The following is a 20,377-nucleotide window of genomic DNA, read 5'->3' as shown; positions in this document are numbered from 1 at the left end:
GAAACACGGTTAATTTGTAAACAAGTGTTATCTCTACAAATTAAAGGAACGTGTAACAACAACAAGAAGTTGGCGAAATATTAATCATTTGTTTTACTCAAGAGCACTTTAAAAATATTTCAGTTCGAGGGTGGAAATGAAGGCGGGTAGTGCACTAAACCAATTGCCTGGGAAAGGTTTCATAAACAGTTACCTACAAAGTACACAATTTCCATTCTGGACGTGGCTCAGGATTAGAAGTGATCGAGGTGCCCCCAAACCTCAGGAGGAAACTTTTTCACCGGGCGAAGCGACGGACACAAAGGCAAAACGGCCCCGTACGGGACCCTGGCTCGTAAGGAAGCGGCCCGGGGTCGTCGGCAGAGCCCACGCGTCCTCGAGTCAATTTCGCGCCCTGGCCTGGGGCAAAGAGACCCCCTCACCTGTCAGGCGCCACGTGCGTAGCCCGGCCCGCCCCTTGCCCGCACCCGGCAGAGCGCAGCGCCACTGCGCGGCGAGTCACAGAGGCCCCGTGAGCGCCCCGCCCCCGCTCCCGCAGTCCGGGCCGCCGTAGCCCGCGAGCTGCGGAATCGTCCAGTTCGCCCTCCCTCCCCTTCGGCGGGCCGCTGGGGCGGGGCCGGCCCTTAGGCCGGGCGGCACCCGGACGAACTCGTCAGTCAACCACCGCAGGCGGCGGCCTGGCGAGGGCAAGAGCCGGTGAGTAGCCACGTCACGCTCCTCCGGGAGGCCCCGCCCCGCTCTGTCCTCTGGGACCGCCCCTTCCACGCCCCCGCCCCGCCCCCGCGAGCTGTTACCGGCTCTGGGGGCACGCGCCTCCTTGACTCCGCTAGAGGTCCTCCAGCCCCTACTCGCATCGCCTCCGCCGCTGCCCGCGCCAGGTGAGGGCTCGCGGCTCCCGGCTACGACGCCCGGCGCTTGTTGGCTGGCTCGGGACGTGAGGCTGTGCGGCGGGCTGGGCCGGCGGGCGGTTAGCGCTCCGTTCCACGCAGGGAGGGGCGGCAGGCCGGGCGCTGCACGGCGTCGGCCGACGCGGGCGGCGGTGGCGGCAGCGGCGGCCGGGCTTTCGGGTTTTCTGCCCCAGGCCGGAGCCAGTCGCTTCCCCGGCGGAGAGACGGGCAGTCGGGCTCCCTGGCCCCGGGCCCCCCCCGGCTGGGGTGGCTGGGGCAAGGGGACGATGTCTGCTCGCGCTGCGGTGCCCGCCGCTCACTCTCGGGAGGAGCCATCCGCGGTGGCTGCCGAGAAGGAGTCGCTGTTGGTAACGGCGAGTCGGCAGGCCGAGCAGCTGTCCCCGCCCGAACGGGAGGGCAAGTTGGCGGCGAGTAAAGAGAGGGCCGCGACAGCCATCATCGCGGGTGCGCGGGGAGAGCCGTCGCCGGCGCTGGTGCTGGGGCACAGTGTGCCCCAGGCGGCCGTGCCCGTGAGACCCCTGGCGCTGCACCTGGCGCACAGGGCGCGCGGGCCCGGGGGCCCCTTCGGCGGGGAACCCCCGCCACCCCTGCCGAGGGACCCGCCGGCCGAGGACGCCCTGGAGGATGCGGCGGCGACCGGCCCTAAGGAAAAGCTGCAGCCGCCGCCGCCGCCGCCGCCTAAGGAGAACCCCTGGACCAAAAAGCCTCCTCAGCACCTGCCCCCTGTCGGGACGGGACCGGCGCCGTCCCCACTGGAAACCCTGGAGGCAGGTCTGTGGTTTTTTTGCCGTGGGCAGTGGGAGGGTGTGTGCAGGGGTGATTTGCTTGGCTGTAGAGCCTGTCGTGGGGCTGGGGGAGGGGCAGACCTTCTTCCCCTGACAGTCGGAGGTATTTTGTTCCAAGGTGTCATTCACTCTGCCGATTTACATAAATGGACATCTGGGAAGGGAGCGGCAGGAAGAGGTGGGACCTCGGGTTCTCCTTGACTGGTGGGGGCACTGCGGGAGTAACGTCGCTGAGCCGCTCGACTGGCGCGGCCTTCATTGAGTTTTACCCCCTCACAACGTGGTAGTGACTTGGGAAAGCTAACTTTATAGGTAGATAGTCAGTTCATCCTATAGAAAAGTTTTTGTGGACTTGTAAAAAAAAAAGGGGGGGGCGTGAAGCAAGTCGGAGCAAGGGGATTTATTTATAAGTGGAAGCGAGATTGTAATTTTCTTCGTTGTGATATAATTGATAAGCTGAAAATCTGTTTGGAAACAAAGGTCATATTAAGAATGAGACTATACCGTAGTTGCCAACAAAATGCTTGGACTTGAGATTTTGGTGGAAAACAGTTGAACAGGATAGTTGACGTGAGAGTGGATTGCACAGTACGTAAATGAGAGTCTTAAAATTCGGTTAGCCCTCCTCCTCTTTAGAGGAGGTTAGATTATGTCACAGCATTTGAAAGCTGACCAATACAGTATGGCCCTGGGTGCTTTATTTTGGTTGTAGTTTTTTTGTTTGTTTGTTTTTAAGTTTAAATGGAAATACTAAATAACAAAAAGTAGTATCTCCTAGTTTTATTTTCTAAATTAAGTTTTAGTAAGTTAATTGAACTTTTTATGTAGAAATTACAGCTGTTTACTTGCATATCTTTTTCTTAAAATTAAAGGTTAACAATAAAATGGGGAAAATGTGAGCATGTTTACAGGGTTGTGAGGATCAAGTGAGTCAAAGGATGTGGTATAACTAAGGTGATTATTATAAATACATTATATTGCATGTATATTAACATTTCTTCAGAGGAACTCCAATAGAGTGAGATAAATGTTAATTGATTTCTTTAGCTTTTACATGGTAATACTCATTATTCTTTTTTTTTTTTTTTTTAAGATTTTTATTTGTTTTTTTGACAGAGAGACACAGCGAGAGAGGGAACACAAGCAGGGGGAGCAGGAGAGGGAGAAGCCGGCTTCCCGCTGAACAGGGAGCCTGATATGGGGCTCAATCCCAGGACCCTGGGATCATGACCTGAGCTGAAGGCAGACGCTTAATGACTGAGCCACCCAGGCGCCCTTAATACTCATTATTCTTGATAAATTTGACACTTGCAGAAAAAAACTACTTAGAAATTTGCTCTAAATTTAATATTACCACCATTCTCTTCTAGCTGCAAAGATCTATTTGTTTACTACTATCGCTAACTGAAGGAAACAAAAATCTTTTTTTTAAGATTTTATTTATTTATTTGAGATAGAGCGAGAGAGCACAAGCAAGGCCGAGGGAGAGGGAGAAGCAGGCTCCCCGCTGAGCAGGAAGCCCAATGCGGGGCTCAGTCATGAACCTGAGCCCAAGGCAGACATTTAACCTAAGACTGAGCCACCCATGTGCCCCAGAAGGAAACAAAAATCTTAAAGTATAATCTCCATAAATTTAGCAAAGAGAAAGAAAGCCCTTAATGAGCCTTAATGGGCTGTCCAACCTCCCTACTTCTAGACTTACACAGTTAAAATTTATATTCAGTGAACTACCCAAAAAATGAACTTTTGATTGTAAAGCTAATTTGACAGGTTTTAAAACTTTCAAGATAGGACTCAGGAATCTTAATTGGAAATGTCCTTTTGAAAAGTATTTAACAGTTCAATTAACCTCAGGTGCCTTCATTGGGTATCTTTGTTGGAGATTAAGAACAAGGTGTTGCTTGAGCTATGTTGTGGTTCATGGGAATTTCGATTTTGCTGATGGCTCTCTCTAGGCAATTCTTTCTATTTTTGGAATACATTCTGTGCTTAGAGGAATACCATTCTAAACTACTTGGAGTAGTGTAGTAACTTATAAACTCTCCCCAGTACTGACTGTTCTACCTCAACTTCTTTTTGTAGTTGGGTAATTGAGAGATTATGGTGTATAAATGCACTGTTCTGAAAGACTTGGGTTCTAGTGCACATATTGTTACTAACTAGCTAGTTGACTTTTGGCAATTTTCTGGGCCATGTAAATGAATGAAAAGGGTGTATTCATCTCTTCCAGTCAATACCAGAGTGCCATCTACAACCTGGGGTGCCTTAGCTTCCTGCTTTCCTAAGCAAATTTGCAACTTAAAGAATAATGAAATAGCAGAGGACTTTAAAGGTTCAGAGTAGGTGCAAACTAGAGATAATCTATTAGTAGGGGGCCTGTGTAATTTATCCTACAAACCAGGATACTGTAGAGGCAAAGAGAGGGATATTAATTATGCTGGAATACCAGACTTAAACCATGCTTGTCCTGGCCAAACCTGGATCTACTGTCACTCTCTTAATGAGGCACAGAGATTCCATCCACAAAATTTTGCCAGAGACTTCATTATCAGAGATGGAAACGTAGCAAATGAAGAGGATTATTTTGGGACAGATGATCATGAATTTTCTCTGTTAGAACCTGCAGTTCTAATTGAACTGCAGGTGAATCATTCTTGCTTCTTCAGCCCTTGTGAGATACTTTATTCCGCTTTTAGGATGGTTTTGGCCTGTGTATTGCTGTTTCTCTTAATCTAGGTAAGGCCTTTTTTTTTTTTTTTTTTTTTTTTTTAGAGAGAGAGACACAGCAAGAGAGGGAATACAAGCAGGGGGAGTGGGAGAGGGAGAAGAAGCAAGCCTCCCGTGGAACAGGGAGCCTGATGCGGGGCTCCATCCCAGGACCCTAGGATCATGACCTGAGCTGAAGACAGACGCCTAACGACTGAGCCACCCAGGCTCCACAAGGCCTTCTTTTCAACCAAAGCCTGGCTATCCAAGAGGCCTAGAATAGTGTCACAGCAGTTTTTAATTCAGTTAGGAGACCAGAAAAGATTGTCCCACAATCTGTCCTAATCTTGTTTAAAGTACATTTATTTTGGAAACATGTATTAAAATCACAATATGGGATTTATTAATTTCTTACTTGTAGCTATGGCTATATTCTACATACCAAAAATCAGCTTTCTAATATAATTTCAGTTCTTTTACTCAATGAAAACATGGTATATAAAAATACTGATTTTTTTCCATCTTTTTCATCCTTAGTCTTCTGACCTCATCAACTCTCCTTTTTCTTAATGTCTGCTTCTCAGAAACCTCAAATAAGCTTATTTTTACCCTAAAAACACTTTAAGTAAGTTGTATAAATGATACATAAATACATTCTGCTTGTTTTGATGTCTCCTTCAAGAAAAGAGGTAATAATGCTGTTTACTGAATATCCTTTCAGATCTTTCTTCCAAATACAGTGTTTTGTATATGCTTTTAGAACATATCATCCTCCATTTTTAGTTTAAAGTTGATTGACCCTTTTTATTTTTTCTCTTTACCATAAGTGAGTTTGGGGACATCTGGCTGGCTCAGTTGGTAGATCTTGGGGTAGTGAGTTCAAGCCCCCGCCCCCGCCCCCACTGAGCGTGGAGCCTACTTTAAAAATTACATACCTCTTGTATATATGTCTGACTTTCTCTAGGATAGATGATGGGAATTAGAATTGTTAGGTCACAGGGTATTTGTTAGTTGACAAATTGTTCTCCAAAGTGACTGTACAAATCGATACTCCCACTTTTAGAGTACGAGAATTAAGTAGTTTTTAAAGCAGTCACTGTAGCAAAATGGCATTTTACTAGATTTCTCTCTTAAATATAAAATTATGTGAAATATTGGTAATTACCAGTGCGTTTTCTTAGTTAAAATTTTGCTAAAGATTATAGCCATAAAAATTAGAGTAAAATTGTCCCTGTGACATTGCATTTCCTTCTCCGCCCCCCCAAAAAAAGCTACTTAAATACCCTACACATTGGTATATTGGCTGTTAACAAGAGAAGAGAGTACTTAAATTGGGAGGGAACCTATAATGTGTCTGGTCTTACCCTACCTTTCTAGCTTTTTGTTTATGTTGCCTTCTGTGTACCCTGTGTTTTGGATAAATGGCTTAAGTTTTCCTGCCTGTTAAGGTTTTGCTTATCATCCTTCCCTTTGTTTTAATTCTGTTTATCCTTGAAAAACAAGTTCAAATGCTAACTCTTGTATGTAGTCTTCTTGCCTCTCTGAGCTGCTGTCCCGTAATAGTTCATAGTTCTCTTACAGAAATTATCCCTAAGTGCCTTGTACTGGGGTTATATATTCACATGTTTTATCTCTTGTTCTAGTTTGTCATGTTCTTTGAGGCAAAGGCTGTCTTCTTGATGTTTGTATATTGTCCACAACAATGGCTTTCATTTAAATGGTACTCAGTTTGTGGACTTTATTAATTTGAAAAAAAATTTGACTTTTTAAAATTATGATTTAATGCAATCATGCTGTAACAGACATCTTTCTTATGGGGTTAGCCATAGAGTCAGTCTTTAAAGAACAGATTATACTAGCAACTCTCAAATTTTAATGTGCTTAGGAATCCACTATGGGTCTTGTTCAAATGCAGATCTGATTCTGTAGGACTTGATATTCTGTATTTTAAGTAAGTTCCCAAATGTCAGTGATGCTGATTCAGATATCACAGTTTGAATAACAAGGGATTTCAATCCTAATGATGCACAATAAATCACTGTTAACAATTAAGGATGTTGCATCTGCCTCACTAGGTAATAGTGTTGCAGTTTTTCTGTGTCCAAGCCCTTAAAAATGGGTTGTTTTCCTTATCAATTTAGAATTATAGATTATAGTTGATAGATTCCTAGAGTTAAAGAATAATGGTTTAGGATACTGGAATATTACTCAAAAGGTTGCAGTAGTATAGTGTCTTACCAGTGGTAACTTGAAAAATAGATATATGAAGATCACACACTGTTCATGTTTGTTTGTTTGTTTGTTTATTTATTTATTTATTTATTTAAAGATTTTATTTATTTGACAGAGACACAGCAAGAGAGGGAACACAAGCAGGGGGAGTGGGAGAGGGAGAAGCAGGCTTCCCGCGGAGCAGAGAGCCGGATGCGGGGCTCGATCCCAGGACCCTGGGATCATGACCTGAGCCGAAAGCAGACGCTTAACGGCTGAGCCACCCAGGCGCCCCTGTTCATGTATATTTAAAGCCACTGGAGGCTTTTTCTTATGTTTCATCTGTTTTGGAAAAAAATGTATACATAATATATTTTAATTTAAAAAATGTTTTTAATTTTCTAGGCTGGCTTGCTTTTTCAGTCTTAGGTTTTCTCTAAAAACATGCAGAGCAATTTCCTCCATTTTAGTTAAAATATGGGAAACTTTAAGTTAAAATTACCTTTCTTACCTGTACCTCTGAAACAAATAATACATTATATGTTAATTAAAAAAAAGGGGGGAGTGAGGCTTTAGGTCTTCCACCTTCTTGGACTTTTAATAGATGCCTGAGAGTCTTGGTCAAAAAAAAAAAAAATAGGGTGGGGGTTGTTCTTTTATTAAAAGATACATTGTGTTCTTAACACATTTAAGCAAGAACTTTTCACAAAAGTAGCAACTATGGAAAAAACAAAACAAATCCAGCAAAGAAGGGCAGAGAGATATGAGAATTATTACCATCTAACTGTGGTTATAGCACTAAGCCCATTTTTGTTGGTTATGATGCTAGTTATATATTGCATCTTAGGATTCCATTAATTCTTTCTTACTTCATCCTTTGTTATTCCTTAAATTGAGAAGTTGGAAGAGAATCATAGCATGCATTTCACTTGGAGTGGTTATATTTTTTGGAAAGAAGTGGAATTGTAACTTAGAATTTGGTATACATGAAAAGAAATTACCTTTCTTAGGCTTGTTTTACTTGTTCTCTATGTGTATATAAAATATTTTTAAAACCTGGTGGGCTTCTTTCATTTTATACAGACATCTTTGTACCTTGTCTTGCTTCCCCGGTAATTTCCCAGAAATGGAATTGCTTTATTAAAAGGTATATAGAATTTAAATGACAGATTACCCTGGAGAGAGTATACTACTTTACACTATTACCAACTGCATGAGAGTAATGTCCATTTCTTTTCTTTTTTTTTTTTTTAAGATTTTATTTATTTGATACAGAGAGAGCAAGCACAGGCGGGGCGGGGCGGGGGGGGACACTAGAGGGAGAAGGCTCCCCGCTGAGCAGGGAGCCCAGTGCAGGGCTCCATCCCAGGACCCTGGGATCATGACCTGAGCTGAAGGCAGATGGTTAACCAACTGAGCCATCCAGGTGCCCCGAGAAATGTCCATTTCTTTATAGGCTGGCCAACACTTGGCATTCTCTTTTTTGTCAATAGGATAGGTAAAAAGTGTTTTGTTTTAGTTTACATTTCTTTATTAGTACAATTGAATGCCATTTCATGTTCTTTTTTTTTTAAATTATATTTTGAGGATAGTTGATACAATGCTACATTAGTTTCAACTTAGTGATTTATACAACTTAGTGATTTGACAAGTTTATACATTATACTATGTTCACCACAAGAGTAGCTATCATTTGTCCCTTTTACATCACTGTTACAGTATCATTGACTATGTCCCTCTCATACTGTGCCTTTTCCCATGATTTATTCACTCCATAAGTAGAAGCTTGTATCTCTCTTCTCCCTTCACGTATTTTGCCCCAGCCCCCTGTATTTCTTTTTAAAAGCATTTGTTCATCTTTTACTCAGATTTTTTTTAATGTTTCAAGTTTTTATTTAAATTTTAGTTAACATACAGTATAATATTAGTTTCAGTAGTAGAATTTAGTGATTCTCAGGTTTTTCAAAATTTATTTATTTTTTACAGCTTACTATCATGCTCTTATTTATTCATTTATTTTTTTAAAGATTTTATTTACTTGAGAGAGAGAGAGAGAGAGCATGAGTGGGGGGGTGGGGGGGTGGGAGGGGTGGAGGGAGAAGCAGATTCCTTGCTGAGCAGGGGGCTCAGTGTGGGATTTGATCCCAGGACCGTGGGGTCATGACCTGAGTGGAAGGCAGAAGCTTAACCAGCTGAGCTACCCAGGCGCCCAGCTTAACTAGCGACGTTTTAAATGAAAAAGTCTGAGTTGATGAGGTGGTCTGAGTGAGCAGCACAAAGGACTTCTTTATGTTGAACTTGGAATTAGACAAATGTATCCACACGGTTGGTGTTGCACTGCCACTGCAGGTCCTCCTATCTGGTGGAGGAGGCTGTCCCTGTGAAGGTGACAGCATGAAAAAGCAGCCCACGATGCTTGCTTTTTTTTTTTTTTTTTTTTTAAAGATTTTATTTATTTATTTGACAGAGAGATACACAGCGAGAGAGGGAACACAAGCAGGGGGAATGGGAGAGGGAGAGGCAGGCTTCCTGCTGAGCAGGGAGCCCGATGCGGGGTTCGATCCCAGGACCCTGGGGCCATGACCTGAGCCGAAGGCAGACGCTTAACGACTGAGCCACCCAGGCACCCCACGATGCTTGCTTTTTGTGGACAGCGAGCCCCCAAAGGAAAAAGAGGAAAAGATGCTGGCTTCGTAGGTTCAGGTTTTTTTCCTAAACTTATTAATCAGGAAACTTACTGTTTCCATGGTAGAAATTGGAATTTGGGAACAGGAATGTTCTGGGAAAGTCTTCTTCTTGGAAAAGTAAATTAACTCTTAAGGACCATTTAGAAACAAATGTTAAGAAATCACTGTTTTGTATTGCAGAGTATCCAACCACATTGGCCGTCATAGTTTGTCAGATACTCTGTGATGAGATTAAATTATTATATTGATAACATGTACATAAACATCCCAATTACAATGTGTACATAACGGTACTCCATTAAAATGTCAGCATTATTGATGCCACAGAGTTAAATATAAACTTTCCTACCAAATTTTCTGAGGAGTAAATTTGAGAGATTAAGATTTAAAGAAAAATTAAAAATTTTGAGTCCAAAAGAATCTGCTAAAATTAAAATCTCTTCCTTTTAAAAATTTTTAAATTTGCAAAGAAATAAATACTCCTCCCCAACGTATTTCTTCATGTTTAGCTAGAGGTTATAATCAATGTCTGAGTAGAGTATGGAACTGTATCGGTTTTTAAATCAATAGATTATTAATTTTTTGTCATGTTCAAGTATCTTTAAAAATTTTGTTAATAACTTAGTTGTGCCATTTAGTAATGAAGTTAAAAAGTTTATTTTTATATGGCCAGAATAATTTTTTATCTTTAGTTTCTGACCTTAATTTTGTGATTATTAATGTCTAATTGATTTATAATAAAGCTAAATAAAATCTGCTTGTGTGCCCTCTCCCTTATTATTTTCCATTTCATTAAATATTTTGTATAAGGCTTTATTTTGTAACTACCAGGCACTTAACTTACTTGATTTAGCAATATTTTGGGAAATGTTTTCCACTTTGTTGAGGGGAAAGTCCTCCAAATGTTATGTATCTTATAGTTTTCATAAAATATACATAGTATATATATAGAACATCAGTCAAATTCTAGATAACGTTCAGGCAGATACTGTTCTTTATTAAATTAATTTTTTCCTGTCCCCATTTTTTTGTCCTGTTAACCCGTAGTTTTTGATCTAATTTTTCTTAATGAAATGTCTTATCCTTATGCACATTTATACATGTATACGCATACACATATATGTGTATACTTAGAAGAATAAAAGAAATGCCTGTGTACTAGTTATTTTGCTTTCGGAATAGAATTACTGTAATATCCAAGATTCTTTTATGTCTGTCCCTGGTGACATCCTAATCTTTCATCCCTCTGATAAGTTTTCTATTTCCTTTTAAAATCTGCTTCTGAGTTTTAACTCAAAGATTGCTTTATTCTATGAATTGGTCATTGCCATGATTTTATGGGTTCATGTTTTGCTGGATTATTGTTTTTCTGTAGATACAGATCCAAAGTTTATTCTGCTTTTCAATATTTACTTTAGATCATGTTTAGGTAGGTGACACACCCATTGGTCATCTTGCTCTAAGTAATGAACCAAACTAAAAAACAGTGTAAAGTTTCATTTAGAGAGTCAGTCTCTCTCGGTCTCTTTATCTATTTTATTGTCAACCACTGTCGTCTTATTCAAGATGGGATCAGTGGCAATACCATGATAGTCTTGTCCAAACTTCTATTTTTTATGACTTCATATATATACAACCTATTGTAGTTGTCAAACTGGTTTGTTTTCAAGGACAAATAGTTTGAAGTCTTTTGATTTATTTTCTGGATAGTCCTTGATAAATGTCAATGTATGAATTATATAGCAAAATGTATCCATTTGGGAAGTGAGTTACTAACTTTACTGTATTACAACATGTTATATTTCTAATTTTTTCATGTTGTATTCTGTCAGAGAAAGGATTGATCTGTCAGTTTAAGTAAACTGCTATTTTTCACTTTTGATTTGATTAAAGACCAATTTGAATCTGTGTTTGAACTATAGTTGATTTTTTTGTTAAGAATTTGAGTTTCAGAACTCTGGATTTTGTTGGAAATGATGATGACACTGGCTTACTGAAATTGATATAATAGTTGTTTTGTTAAATATATTGAATTAAGTGATTGTAAAACCAATTCTAAAAAACCCCCCAAAAACCAAAAAAAAAAAAAACAAAACCAAAAACAAACCCACCTAATTCTGTGGTTTTTGTTTTGTTTTGTTTGTTTTTTTTAGAGCTCAGTTCCCCCAAAATTATAAAAGCAGGAAAACTCAAGACAAAGAAATTCAACAAGGTATGTTTTTAGCTCTCTTCTTCTTAGCTATATTGAGTTTGAGAATTGGTATGTTAGAAACTCTTAGATTATTGTGTACTTAGTTGTGTCATTGGTGTTAGGTTAAAGTTAATACACTAGAGAATTGTAGCTTTTGTTCAAATCCTGTGTATATTAATTTATTCTGTTATCCTATGTAAATCAATTTAGTGTCATTAATAGTGCTAGAAGGTGGATCATAAGACCGAAGCATTGTTATTTCAGTGTTTTGTTGTTTGGAGAGTTGAATTAATTTGGCAAATGCTTGCATATAATTGTATGTAGGTGATTTTTTAAATTGCTTTGACTTTTAGAAAATATTTTTTCTACTTAAGATTTCTAATTTGCAGATATAACACTTATTTATTACTTCTTAGGCTAGTGATTTCAGCGATATGGCGAATTGGCCAACACCAAGTGAATTAGTGAACACTGGAGTGAGTATTGTTTTAAGGCTTTTTCTTAATAAAAGGAAAATATTCTCATTTCAACATGCAAAATTTATTTCAGGTTTAGAGAATTACATTAATAAAGAAGTGCTGAAAACTTAGCAGCTATCCTTTCTATAGTCTAACCCCTTTTTCAGATACCTGATTTTATCCATCATGTTGTCTTCATCTCATTATATTCTCAGGAGGTAATCTTACATTTGGAAGCGGTATTACCATGCTGTTATCTTCATATAATGCTTACAATTAAAGAGATTAAAAAATTTTTTTTAAAGATTTATTTATTTGAGAGAGATAGAGAACGTCCATGCATGGGGCTGGGGGAGGAATAGAGGGAGAAGAAAAGAGAGAATCTCAAGCAGACTCTGCTGAGCTTAGCCTGAGGCAGGGCTCCATCCCACGACCCTGAGATCATGATCTGAGCTGAAATCAAGAGTCTGGTACTCAACAGTCTGAGCCACCCAGGTGCCCCAAAAGAGATTAATTTTTTTTTTTTTAAGATTTTATTTATTTATTTGAGACAGAGAGGATAAGAGACAGAGAGCATGAGAGGGAGGAGGGTCAGAGGGAGAAGCAGACTCCCTGCCGAGCAGGGAGCCCGATGCGGGACTCGATCCTGGGACTCCAGGATCATGACCTGAGCCGAAGGCAGTCGCTTAACCAACTGAGCCACCCAGGCGCCCAAGAGATTAATTTTTATTAATTATATCATTAATTAATATGAGTCTAATTTGAAGCCCATTTTATTTCAGAATTTGCTATATGTTTTTTTTTTTTTTTTTAAAGATTTTTTATTTATTTATTTGACAGAGAGAGAGAGATCACAAGTAGGTAGACAGGTAGGTAGAGGGAGAGGGAGAAGCAGGCTCCCCACCGAGCACAGAGCCCGATGTGGGGCTCGATCCCAGGACCGTGGGATCATGACCTGAGCCGAAGGCAGATGCTTAACCATCTGAGCCACCCAGGCGTCCCGCTATATGTTTTTTGATACATAATTTTTTCAATATGTATTGAAGTGCTAATTATATATGTATATATATACACACATATGCATTTATATAGCGTATCAAATCAAGAAGTGTTCAATGAATGGATTTTTATTTTTATTTTATTATTTTATTTTATTTTTTAAGATTTTATTTATTTGACAGAGAGAGACACAGTGAGAGAGTGAACACAAGCAGGGGGAGTGGGAGAGGGAGAAGCAGGCTTCCCGCCAAGCAGAGAGCCCAATGTGGGGCTCGATCCCAGGACCCTGGGACCATGACCTGAGCCGAAGGCAGACGCTTAACGATTGAGCCACCCAGAAGCCCCTTATTTTTATTTTTTATTTTTTTGTGTGTGTTTCTCTTCCTTTCAACCTTTCCTCCTTCCCCCACCTCAGTTTTTTTTTTATTATGTTATGTTAATCGCCATACATTACATCATTAGTTTTTGATGTAGTGTTCCATGATTCATTGTTTGCATATAACACCCAGTGCTCCATTCAATACGTGCCCTCTTTAATACCCTTCACCAGGCTAACCCATCCTCCCACCCCCCTCGCCTCTAGAACCCTCAGTTTGTTTTTCAGAGTCCATCGTCTCTCATGGTTCGTCTAACCCTCCGATTTCCCCCCCTTCATTCTTCCCCTCCTGCTACCTTCTTCTTTTTTTTTTTCTTAACATATATTGCATTATTTGTTTCAGAGGTACAGATCTGAGATTCAACAGTCTTGCACAATTCACAGCACTTACCAGAGCACATACCCTCCCCAGTGTCTATCACCTGGTCACCCCATCCCTCCCACCCCCCACCACTCCAGCAGCCCTCAGTTTGTTTCCTGAGATCAAGAATTCCTCATATCAATGAGGTCATATGATACATGTCTTTCTCTGATTGACTTATTTCGCTCAGCATAGCACCCTCCAGTTCCATCGACATCGTTGCAAATGGCAAGATCTCATTCCTTTTGATGGCTGCAAAATATTCCATTGTATATATATACCACATCTTCTTTATCCATTCCTCTGTCATGGACATCTTGGCTCTTTCCACAGTTTGGCTATTGTGGACATTGCTGCTATAAACATCAGGGTGCACGTACCCCTTCGGATCCCTACATTTGTACTTTGGGGTAAATACCCAGTAGTGCAATTGCTGGGTAGTAGGACAGCTCTATTTTCAACTTTTTGAGGAATCTCCATACTGTTTTCCAGAGTGGCTGCACTAGCTTGCATTCCCACCAACAGTGTAGGAGGGTTCCCCTTTTTCCCCTTCCCGCCAACATCTGTCATTTCCTGACTTGTTAATTTTAGCCACAATGAATGGATTTTTAATAAATTTTTTTTAAAGATTTTATTTATTTGAGAGAGGTGGGGGGACACAGGCAGGGTGGGAGGAGGAAGGCAAAGGGAGAAGGAGACTCCCCACTGAGCAGGGAGCCCGATGCGGGGCTTGATCCCAGGGTCCCGAGATCATGACCTGAGCCAAAGGCAGACGCTTCATGGACTGAGCCACCCAGGCGCCTGGTTTTTAATTTAAACTATGAAAGAAACTAAAAGATGGTTCTGAGATATTCTGTCAAGAGGCTTTTTATTTATTTATTTAAAGGTTTTATTTATTTGAGAGAAATTGAAGGAGCAGGGGAAGGGGCAGAGGGAGAGGGAGAAACAGACCCCCTGCTGAAACACCCATGCACCCCAGACATCAGGGGGCTTTTTAGAGAAGTGGTAGCATATATGGTTATCTGGTTACATGTTTTCATTTGATACTACACTTCGCTATTTGTAATTTGTACATTATTGGTTTGTAGTTGTAGATAACATATCTAAACAGCTTAATTAGTGAGTAAATAACATAAAAAACTGCATGTGAAGTATACAGTTTGCTAAGTTTTGACCTATACATACCTGTGAAACCATCACCAAAATCAGATAATGGACCTAACCATTACGTCAAAAGCTTCTTCACACTCCTTTGTAATTCTTCTTGTTGTAATCCCCCCATCAACCCAGGCAACCACTGATATGCTTTGTGTCACTTATAATTAATTTGCATTTCTTACAATTTTATATAAGTGGAGTCCTACAATATGACTTTTTTTTTTCCCCTGGCTTTCACTTAGCTTAATTATTTTGAGATTTATTTATGTCATTAATGTGTATTAGTAGTTAATACTTTCTTATTGCTGAGTAGTATTTCATTTTATGAGTGAAATGTTGCTTTTTCATCTATGGATGGACATTTGTATTGATTCCAGTGTTTGGCTGTTAAAAATAAAGCTGCTATGTAAACATTTGTGTACAAAGTTTTGCATGGATGTATTATGTCATTTTTCTTGGGTAAATACCTGGAATAGAATGGCTGGATTGTGTGGTAGCTATTGGTTTAGCTTTTTCAGAAACTACCAAACTTCATTCCCACCAACAGTGTATAAAAATTCTAGTTGTGTCACATCCTCACTAATATTCAGTGTAGTCAGTCTTTTAATCTAATTCTGTTAGGTGTTTGGTGGCATCACATTGTAGTTTTAATTTGCATTTCTCTAATGATGCCAGCACCTTTCCGCTTACATTTGCTATCAGTATATCTTTTTGTTGAAATGTCTGTTCAATAGTAGCCCATTTTTAAAAAAAATTGAGTTGTTTTCTTACTACTGCATTTTCAGAGATCATTTTACATATATATATACACGTATACATATACACGTGTGTGTGTGTGTGTGTGTGTGTATATATACACACACACACATAACATTTTATTTATTTGAGAGAGAGCACTAGCAGGGCAAGGGTCAGAGGGAGAAGTGGGCTCCCCGCTGAGCCAGGACCGCGATGCAGGACTCTGATCCCAGGACCCCAGGGTCACGACCTGAGCCAAAGGCAGACGCCTCACGGACTGAGCCACCCAGGTGTCCCGATCATTATATATTTTGGATACAAGTGCTTTATCAGATACGTAGCAAATATTTTCTCCTAGTCTATGGCTTGACTTCTAACAGTATCTTTCGAAAAGTTGATTTTTATTTCTGATAAAAGTTGTCATTTGTTTTGCAGTATTTAGAAAAGGTTGACTAACCACAAATTTTTGGATATGTTAGTGAAAATGTTCATGGAAATTATTTCATTCAGAAAAACTTTTTGCAGTGCCAGAGTGTCATCAGCCAAGGAAATAAGAAGCCACAAAATAGAAAAGAAAGAGAAGACAAGGTTGAAAAGAGAATTAACAGTGAGAGCAAAGAAAGCCGGGAAACAAAATTAGATGGTCCTGGTGAAAATGCCAGTGAGGATGAGACTCCGTCAAGTAATCAACGAAAGAGAGGTTAGTTCATCTATAACTTCATTTTTTCCAGCAGTTTTATTGAGATATAATTGATACAGAACATTGTGTAGTTTAAGGTACACAACACAGTGGTTTGATATATGTATATATTGTGAAGTGATTTCCACAATTTTAGTTAATATCTACTACCTCCCAGTCACAGAGTTTTTTCTTATGAGAACTTTTAAGATCTAGTCTCAGCAACTTTGAAATATATAGTACAGTATTGATAACTGTAGTCACCATGCTGTATATTACATCGCCAGAACTTACTTGTCTTACAACTGGACGTTTGTACCTTTTGACCACCTTCACTCATTTCTTCCACACCTAGCAACCACCAATCTGTTCTCGGTTACTGTGAATTCAGCCTTTTTAGATTTCATATGTAATGAACATCATACTGTAATTATCTTTCTGACTTATTTCACTTAGCATAGTGCCTGCAAAGTCCATCCATGTTGTTGCAAATGGGAAGATTTCCTTCTTTCTCATGACTGAATAGTATTCCATTGTATATTTATACATCATATTTTCCTTTATCCATTTATCTATCAATGTTGTTTAAGTTGTTTTCATGTCTTGGTTAGATGGTCCTGGTGAAAATACCACTGAGGATGAGGCTCAGTTAAGTAATTAATGAAAGAGAGGTTAATTTAACTATTTTTTTTTTAAAGATTTTATTTATTTATTTGAGACAGAATGAGAGACAGAGAACATGAGAGGGGGCAGGGTCAGAGGGAGAAGCAGACTCCCTGCCGAGCAGGGAGCCCGATGCGGGACTCGATCCAGGGACTCCAGGATCATGACCTGAGCGGAAGGCAGTCGCTTAACCAACTGAGCCACCCAGGCGCCCTAACTATATTTTCATTTTGATTTTAATTTTTTGAAGAAAGTTATAGTAATGAATTATGTTTAATCAGTTGATTCCTAGTAGTCACCAGTGGGTATTTGGATTTCTTCCAGATACCATCTGCAGTGGTAACTGATGTGCTTTTGTAACATTCTTGAACTATTTGGCTTTCCTTTTTTGCATTTGACATGTACTCTATGTAAGTCTGTAATGAAGTTGCACTTACAGAGATAGGCATAGATATATATATATATTTTTTAAGATATATTCTTGAAAAGTTGTGTGGTAAGTATTTTTTAAGTCTACATTGGAACTGCTCCCTGTTTTTCAGGGAGGGGTTTTTTTGTTTTTTTTTTTTTTTAAGATTTTATTTGACAGGGGCGCCTGGGTGGCTCAGTTGGTTAAGCGACTGCCTTCCGCTCAGGTCATGATCCTGGAGTCCCTGGATCGAGTCCCTGGATCGAGTCCCGCATCAGGCTCCCTGCTCAGCAAGGAACCTGCTTCTCCCTCTGACCCTCCCTGCTCTCATGTGCTCTCTCTCTCGTTCTCTCTGTCTCAAATAAATTAAAAAAAAAAAAAAAAGATTTTATTTGACAGAGAGTACAGCAGGGAGAGCAGCAGGCAGAGGGAGAGGGAGAAGCAGGCTCGCTGAGCAGGGGAGCCCGATGTGGGGCTAGTTGTGGGGCTTAATCCAAGGACCCCGGGATCATGACCTGAACTGAAGGCAGATGCTTAACGACTGAGCCAACCAGGCGCCCCTTTCAGGGAGTTCTGAGAAAATATTTTTCTAAGAAAAAAGTGAGAATAGTTTTGGTCAACTTCCTTTTAGTAGCATTTCCTCATTAAATTACCCCTTGAAGAAAAGACAGTCTTTGTATCCTTTTCCATATTTTTTACACAACTTTTCATGTGTCTAGGGATAGATTATGATTTAAATGCTTTGTAAAAGCATATACTCATTCAGTGTTCTGAGCCTAGGTAAAAGTGTCTTCAGGCCTTTAGGCAGAAAAGTTCTTTAAACTGTTGGAAGGTCAGTAGCTGAGACAAGGTGAACATTGGAAAAAGTGACAGGAGATGCTATGGGAAAGGTAAGCAAGGTCCACGTTGTGCAGGGCTTTGGTAATGTGGAATTAGAATTTTACTTTGAATGCCATGGGAAGCCATTAAAGCACTTTAATTCATGGAAGTAATGTGGCATGGGAGTGGACATTTTATAATGAGGTGTAGTTTCCAGCCAACTTGTTTAATAATGGAACTAACAATCTACGGTATATTGAGCACTTACTTAAATTTTTTTCTTTTTTTTTAAATTTTTTTTTTTAAGATTTTATTTATTTGCGAGAGAGAGAATGAGAGACAGAGAGCATGAGAGGGAGGAGGGTCAGAGGGAGAAGCAGATTCCCTGCTGAGCAGGGAGCCCGATGCGGGACTCGATCCCGGGACTCCAGGATCATGACCTGAGCCGAAGGCAGTTGCTTAACCAACTGAGCCACCCAGGCGCCCTTAAATTTTTTTCTTAAATGAATATCTAATCCTTAGCTGCAGGGCAAGCATATTAGGGTCACTTGATACAATGAGCCAAGGCTGATTGCTCAAAAGTGGTTGGCAACAGGACAGCCTTGTGGTTGTTAGGAAAAAATTTACCCATTTCTTAAACATTTTTTTTTTTTTTTTAAGATTTTATTTATTTGACAGAGAGACAGCGAGAGAGGGAACACAAGCGGGGGAGTGGGAGAGGGAGAAGCAGGCTTCCCGTGGAGCAGGAAGCCCGATGCGGGGCTCGATCCCAGGACCCTGGGATCATGACCTGAGCCGAAGGCAGACGCTTCACGACTGAGCCACCCAGGCGCCCCACATTTCTTAAACATTTTTGTCACTTAGCTTTTTCATGCTTCTTAGATACATAAGTCTTTTTTGGCTGTCTAGAATTAATACAGATGATAGGTCTGTCATCCTGCTTTAAAATTTGTCTTCTGTGTTAATTGCTTCAATTAAAACTGATCAGCCAACACTAAAATCCAGGTTTTTATAGATAAATTCATACAAGAGTCATGAATTGACTCTCCTTAGAGCACCCATTTTTTTTTAAAATCTTTAAAAGGGCTTGTTTATACCAGAGAATCTCACTGATAGAATTTATAGTACAGAATTTAAAGAGTTTTTTTAAGATTCTTTCATTATTCTCTTCCTCATCTGTGAGTAGTTTGCAGGATTTAAAGGAAATCAGTATTGTAGTTGCATACTGATAATTCCCTTTCCCTTAATTACCTTGGTAGTTTTTCCTTTGCACATGAGTCTTGCTGTTGTAGTAAAAATATATATATTGAGTAGAAGACTAAATATTTTGAAACCTTAACTATAGATTCCACAAATTAAGTAATCAGGATGTTACTATAGTATAACAATTATGCTATCATTTAGGCAACAAGAGAAGTTAAATTGTTTGTATCTCTTGTCTTAGGAACATGTGTAGTAGCTATAAAGAGATTTATCAAATGCCGTTAGACAAATTTTATTCTCTAATTTTGAGAAACCTTTCATTATTAGTAATGCTGGATAAATTAATATTTTGGACAGTGACTTGAAACTAAAAGTGTTTTGAATCATCAGCCAGACTTTTTCAGTGTGTACATTATAATGTTTTGTCAGATATACCCCATTCTAAAGTGAAGGAGTCAAGTATTAGGAGTAGTGTATTACATGTATTGCTCACTCATCAGAATTAAACAAGGGTGAGCATTTTGCTTGAAAGTAAAAGAATACCAATGGTATTCCATCAACTGGCTTTTCACATGAATTTTAGAAATATTTGCACAGGTAAGTTTATCAAGGAGTTCTGTGAAAAGAAAATTATTTTAGTCCTCTTAAGAACCTTTAAGGACAAACTAAATCTCCCATTTGATTAAAATTTAGCATCCTTTCAGAATTGCAAAGCTTTAATGAAAATTGTGCAGTGTCATTAAATGACTTTATTTGGTTTTCTTCAAGCTAATAAGCACAAGTGGGTACCACTCCACTTAGATGATATAAGACCAGACAGTCAAGAAAGACCAGGATCCCGGAACAGCTCAAGATGTCAACCCGAAACAAATAAATCATCACATAATAATAGGAGAAATGATACACGAAGTAAGTCACATTCTAAGAGAAAAATGACATTAAAGAACTTAGTGTTAATGTTCATAATTTTAATAACTATAGTATAAATGATTTGAGAATAAGTTGCAGACATTGTGCCCCTTTTAA

The 20,377-nt window shown here is 39.8% G+C and overlaps 1 protein-coding gene across 4 annotated transcripts in view; it reads left to right on the top strand.

Moving 5' to 3' along the window:
- Positions 1–773: 773 nt before the first annotated feature.
- The window catches only part of LARP1B (La ribonucleoprotein 1B), a 126,458-nt gene continuing 106,854 nt past the window's right edge, over positions 774–20,377 (top strand). Inside the window, exons 1-5 of one of the 4 annotated variants that reach the window (XM_035023087.1) lie at positions 774–878; positions 11,451–11,509; positions 11,905–11,964; positions 16,104–16,278; positions 20,120–20,260. In XM_035023087.1, the coding sequence (XP_034878978.1) occupies positions 11,923–11,964; positions 16,104–16,278; positions 20,120–20,260 (358 nt within the window). In that variant the 5' untranslated portion in view covers positions 774–878; positions 11,451–11,509; positions 11,905–11,922. Of the gene's footprint in view, positions 879–918; positions 1,680–11,450; positions 11,510–11,904; positions 11,965–16,103; positions 16,279–20,119; positions 20,261–20,377 lie in introns of those variants that run through there. The other 3 variants (XM_035023089.1, XM_035023085.1, XM_035023086.1) reach the window with 3 other exon arrangements.

The sequence above is a fragment of the Mirounga leonina genome, unplaced genomic scaffold (assembly GCF_011800145.1).
Source record: "Mirounga leonina isolate KUSES-001 unplaced genomic scaffold, KU_Mleo_1.0 Mir_176, whole genome shotgun sequence".
Lineage (NCBI taxonomy): Eukaryota > Metazoa > Chordata > Mammalia > Carnivora > Phocidae > Mirounga > Mirounga leonina.
Note: the sequence above shows the minus strand (reverse complement) of the source record. Positions and strands in the feature narration are given on the sequence as shown.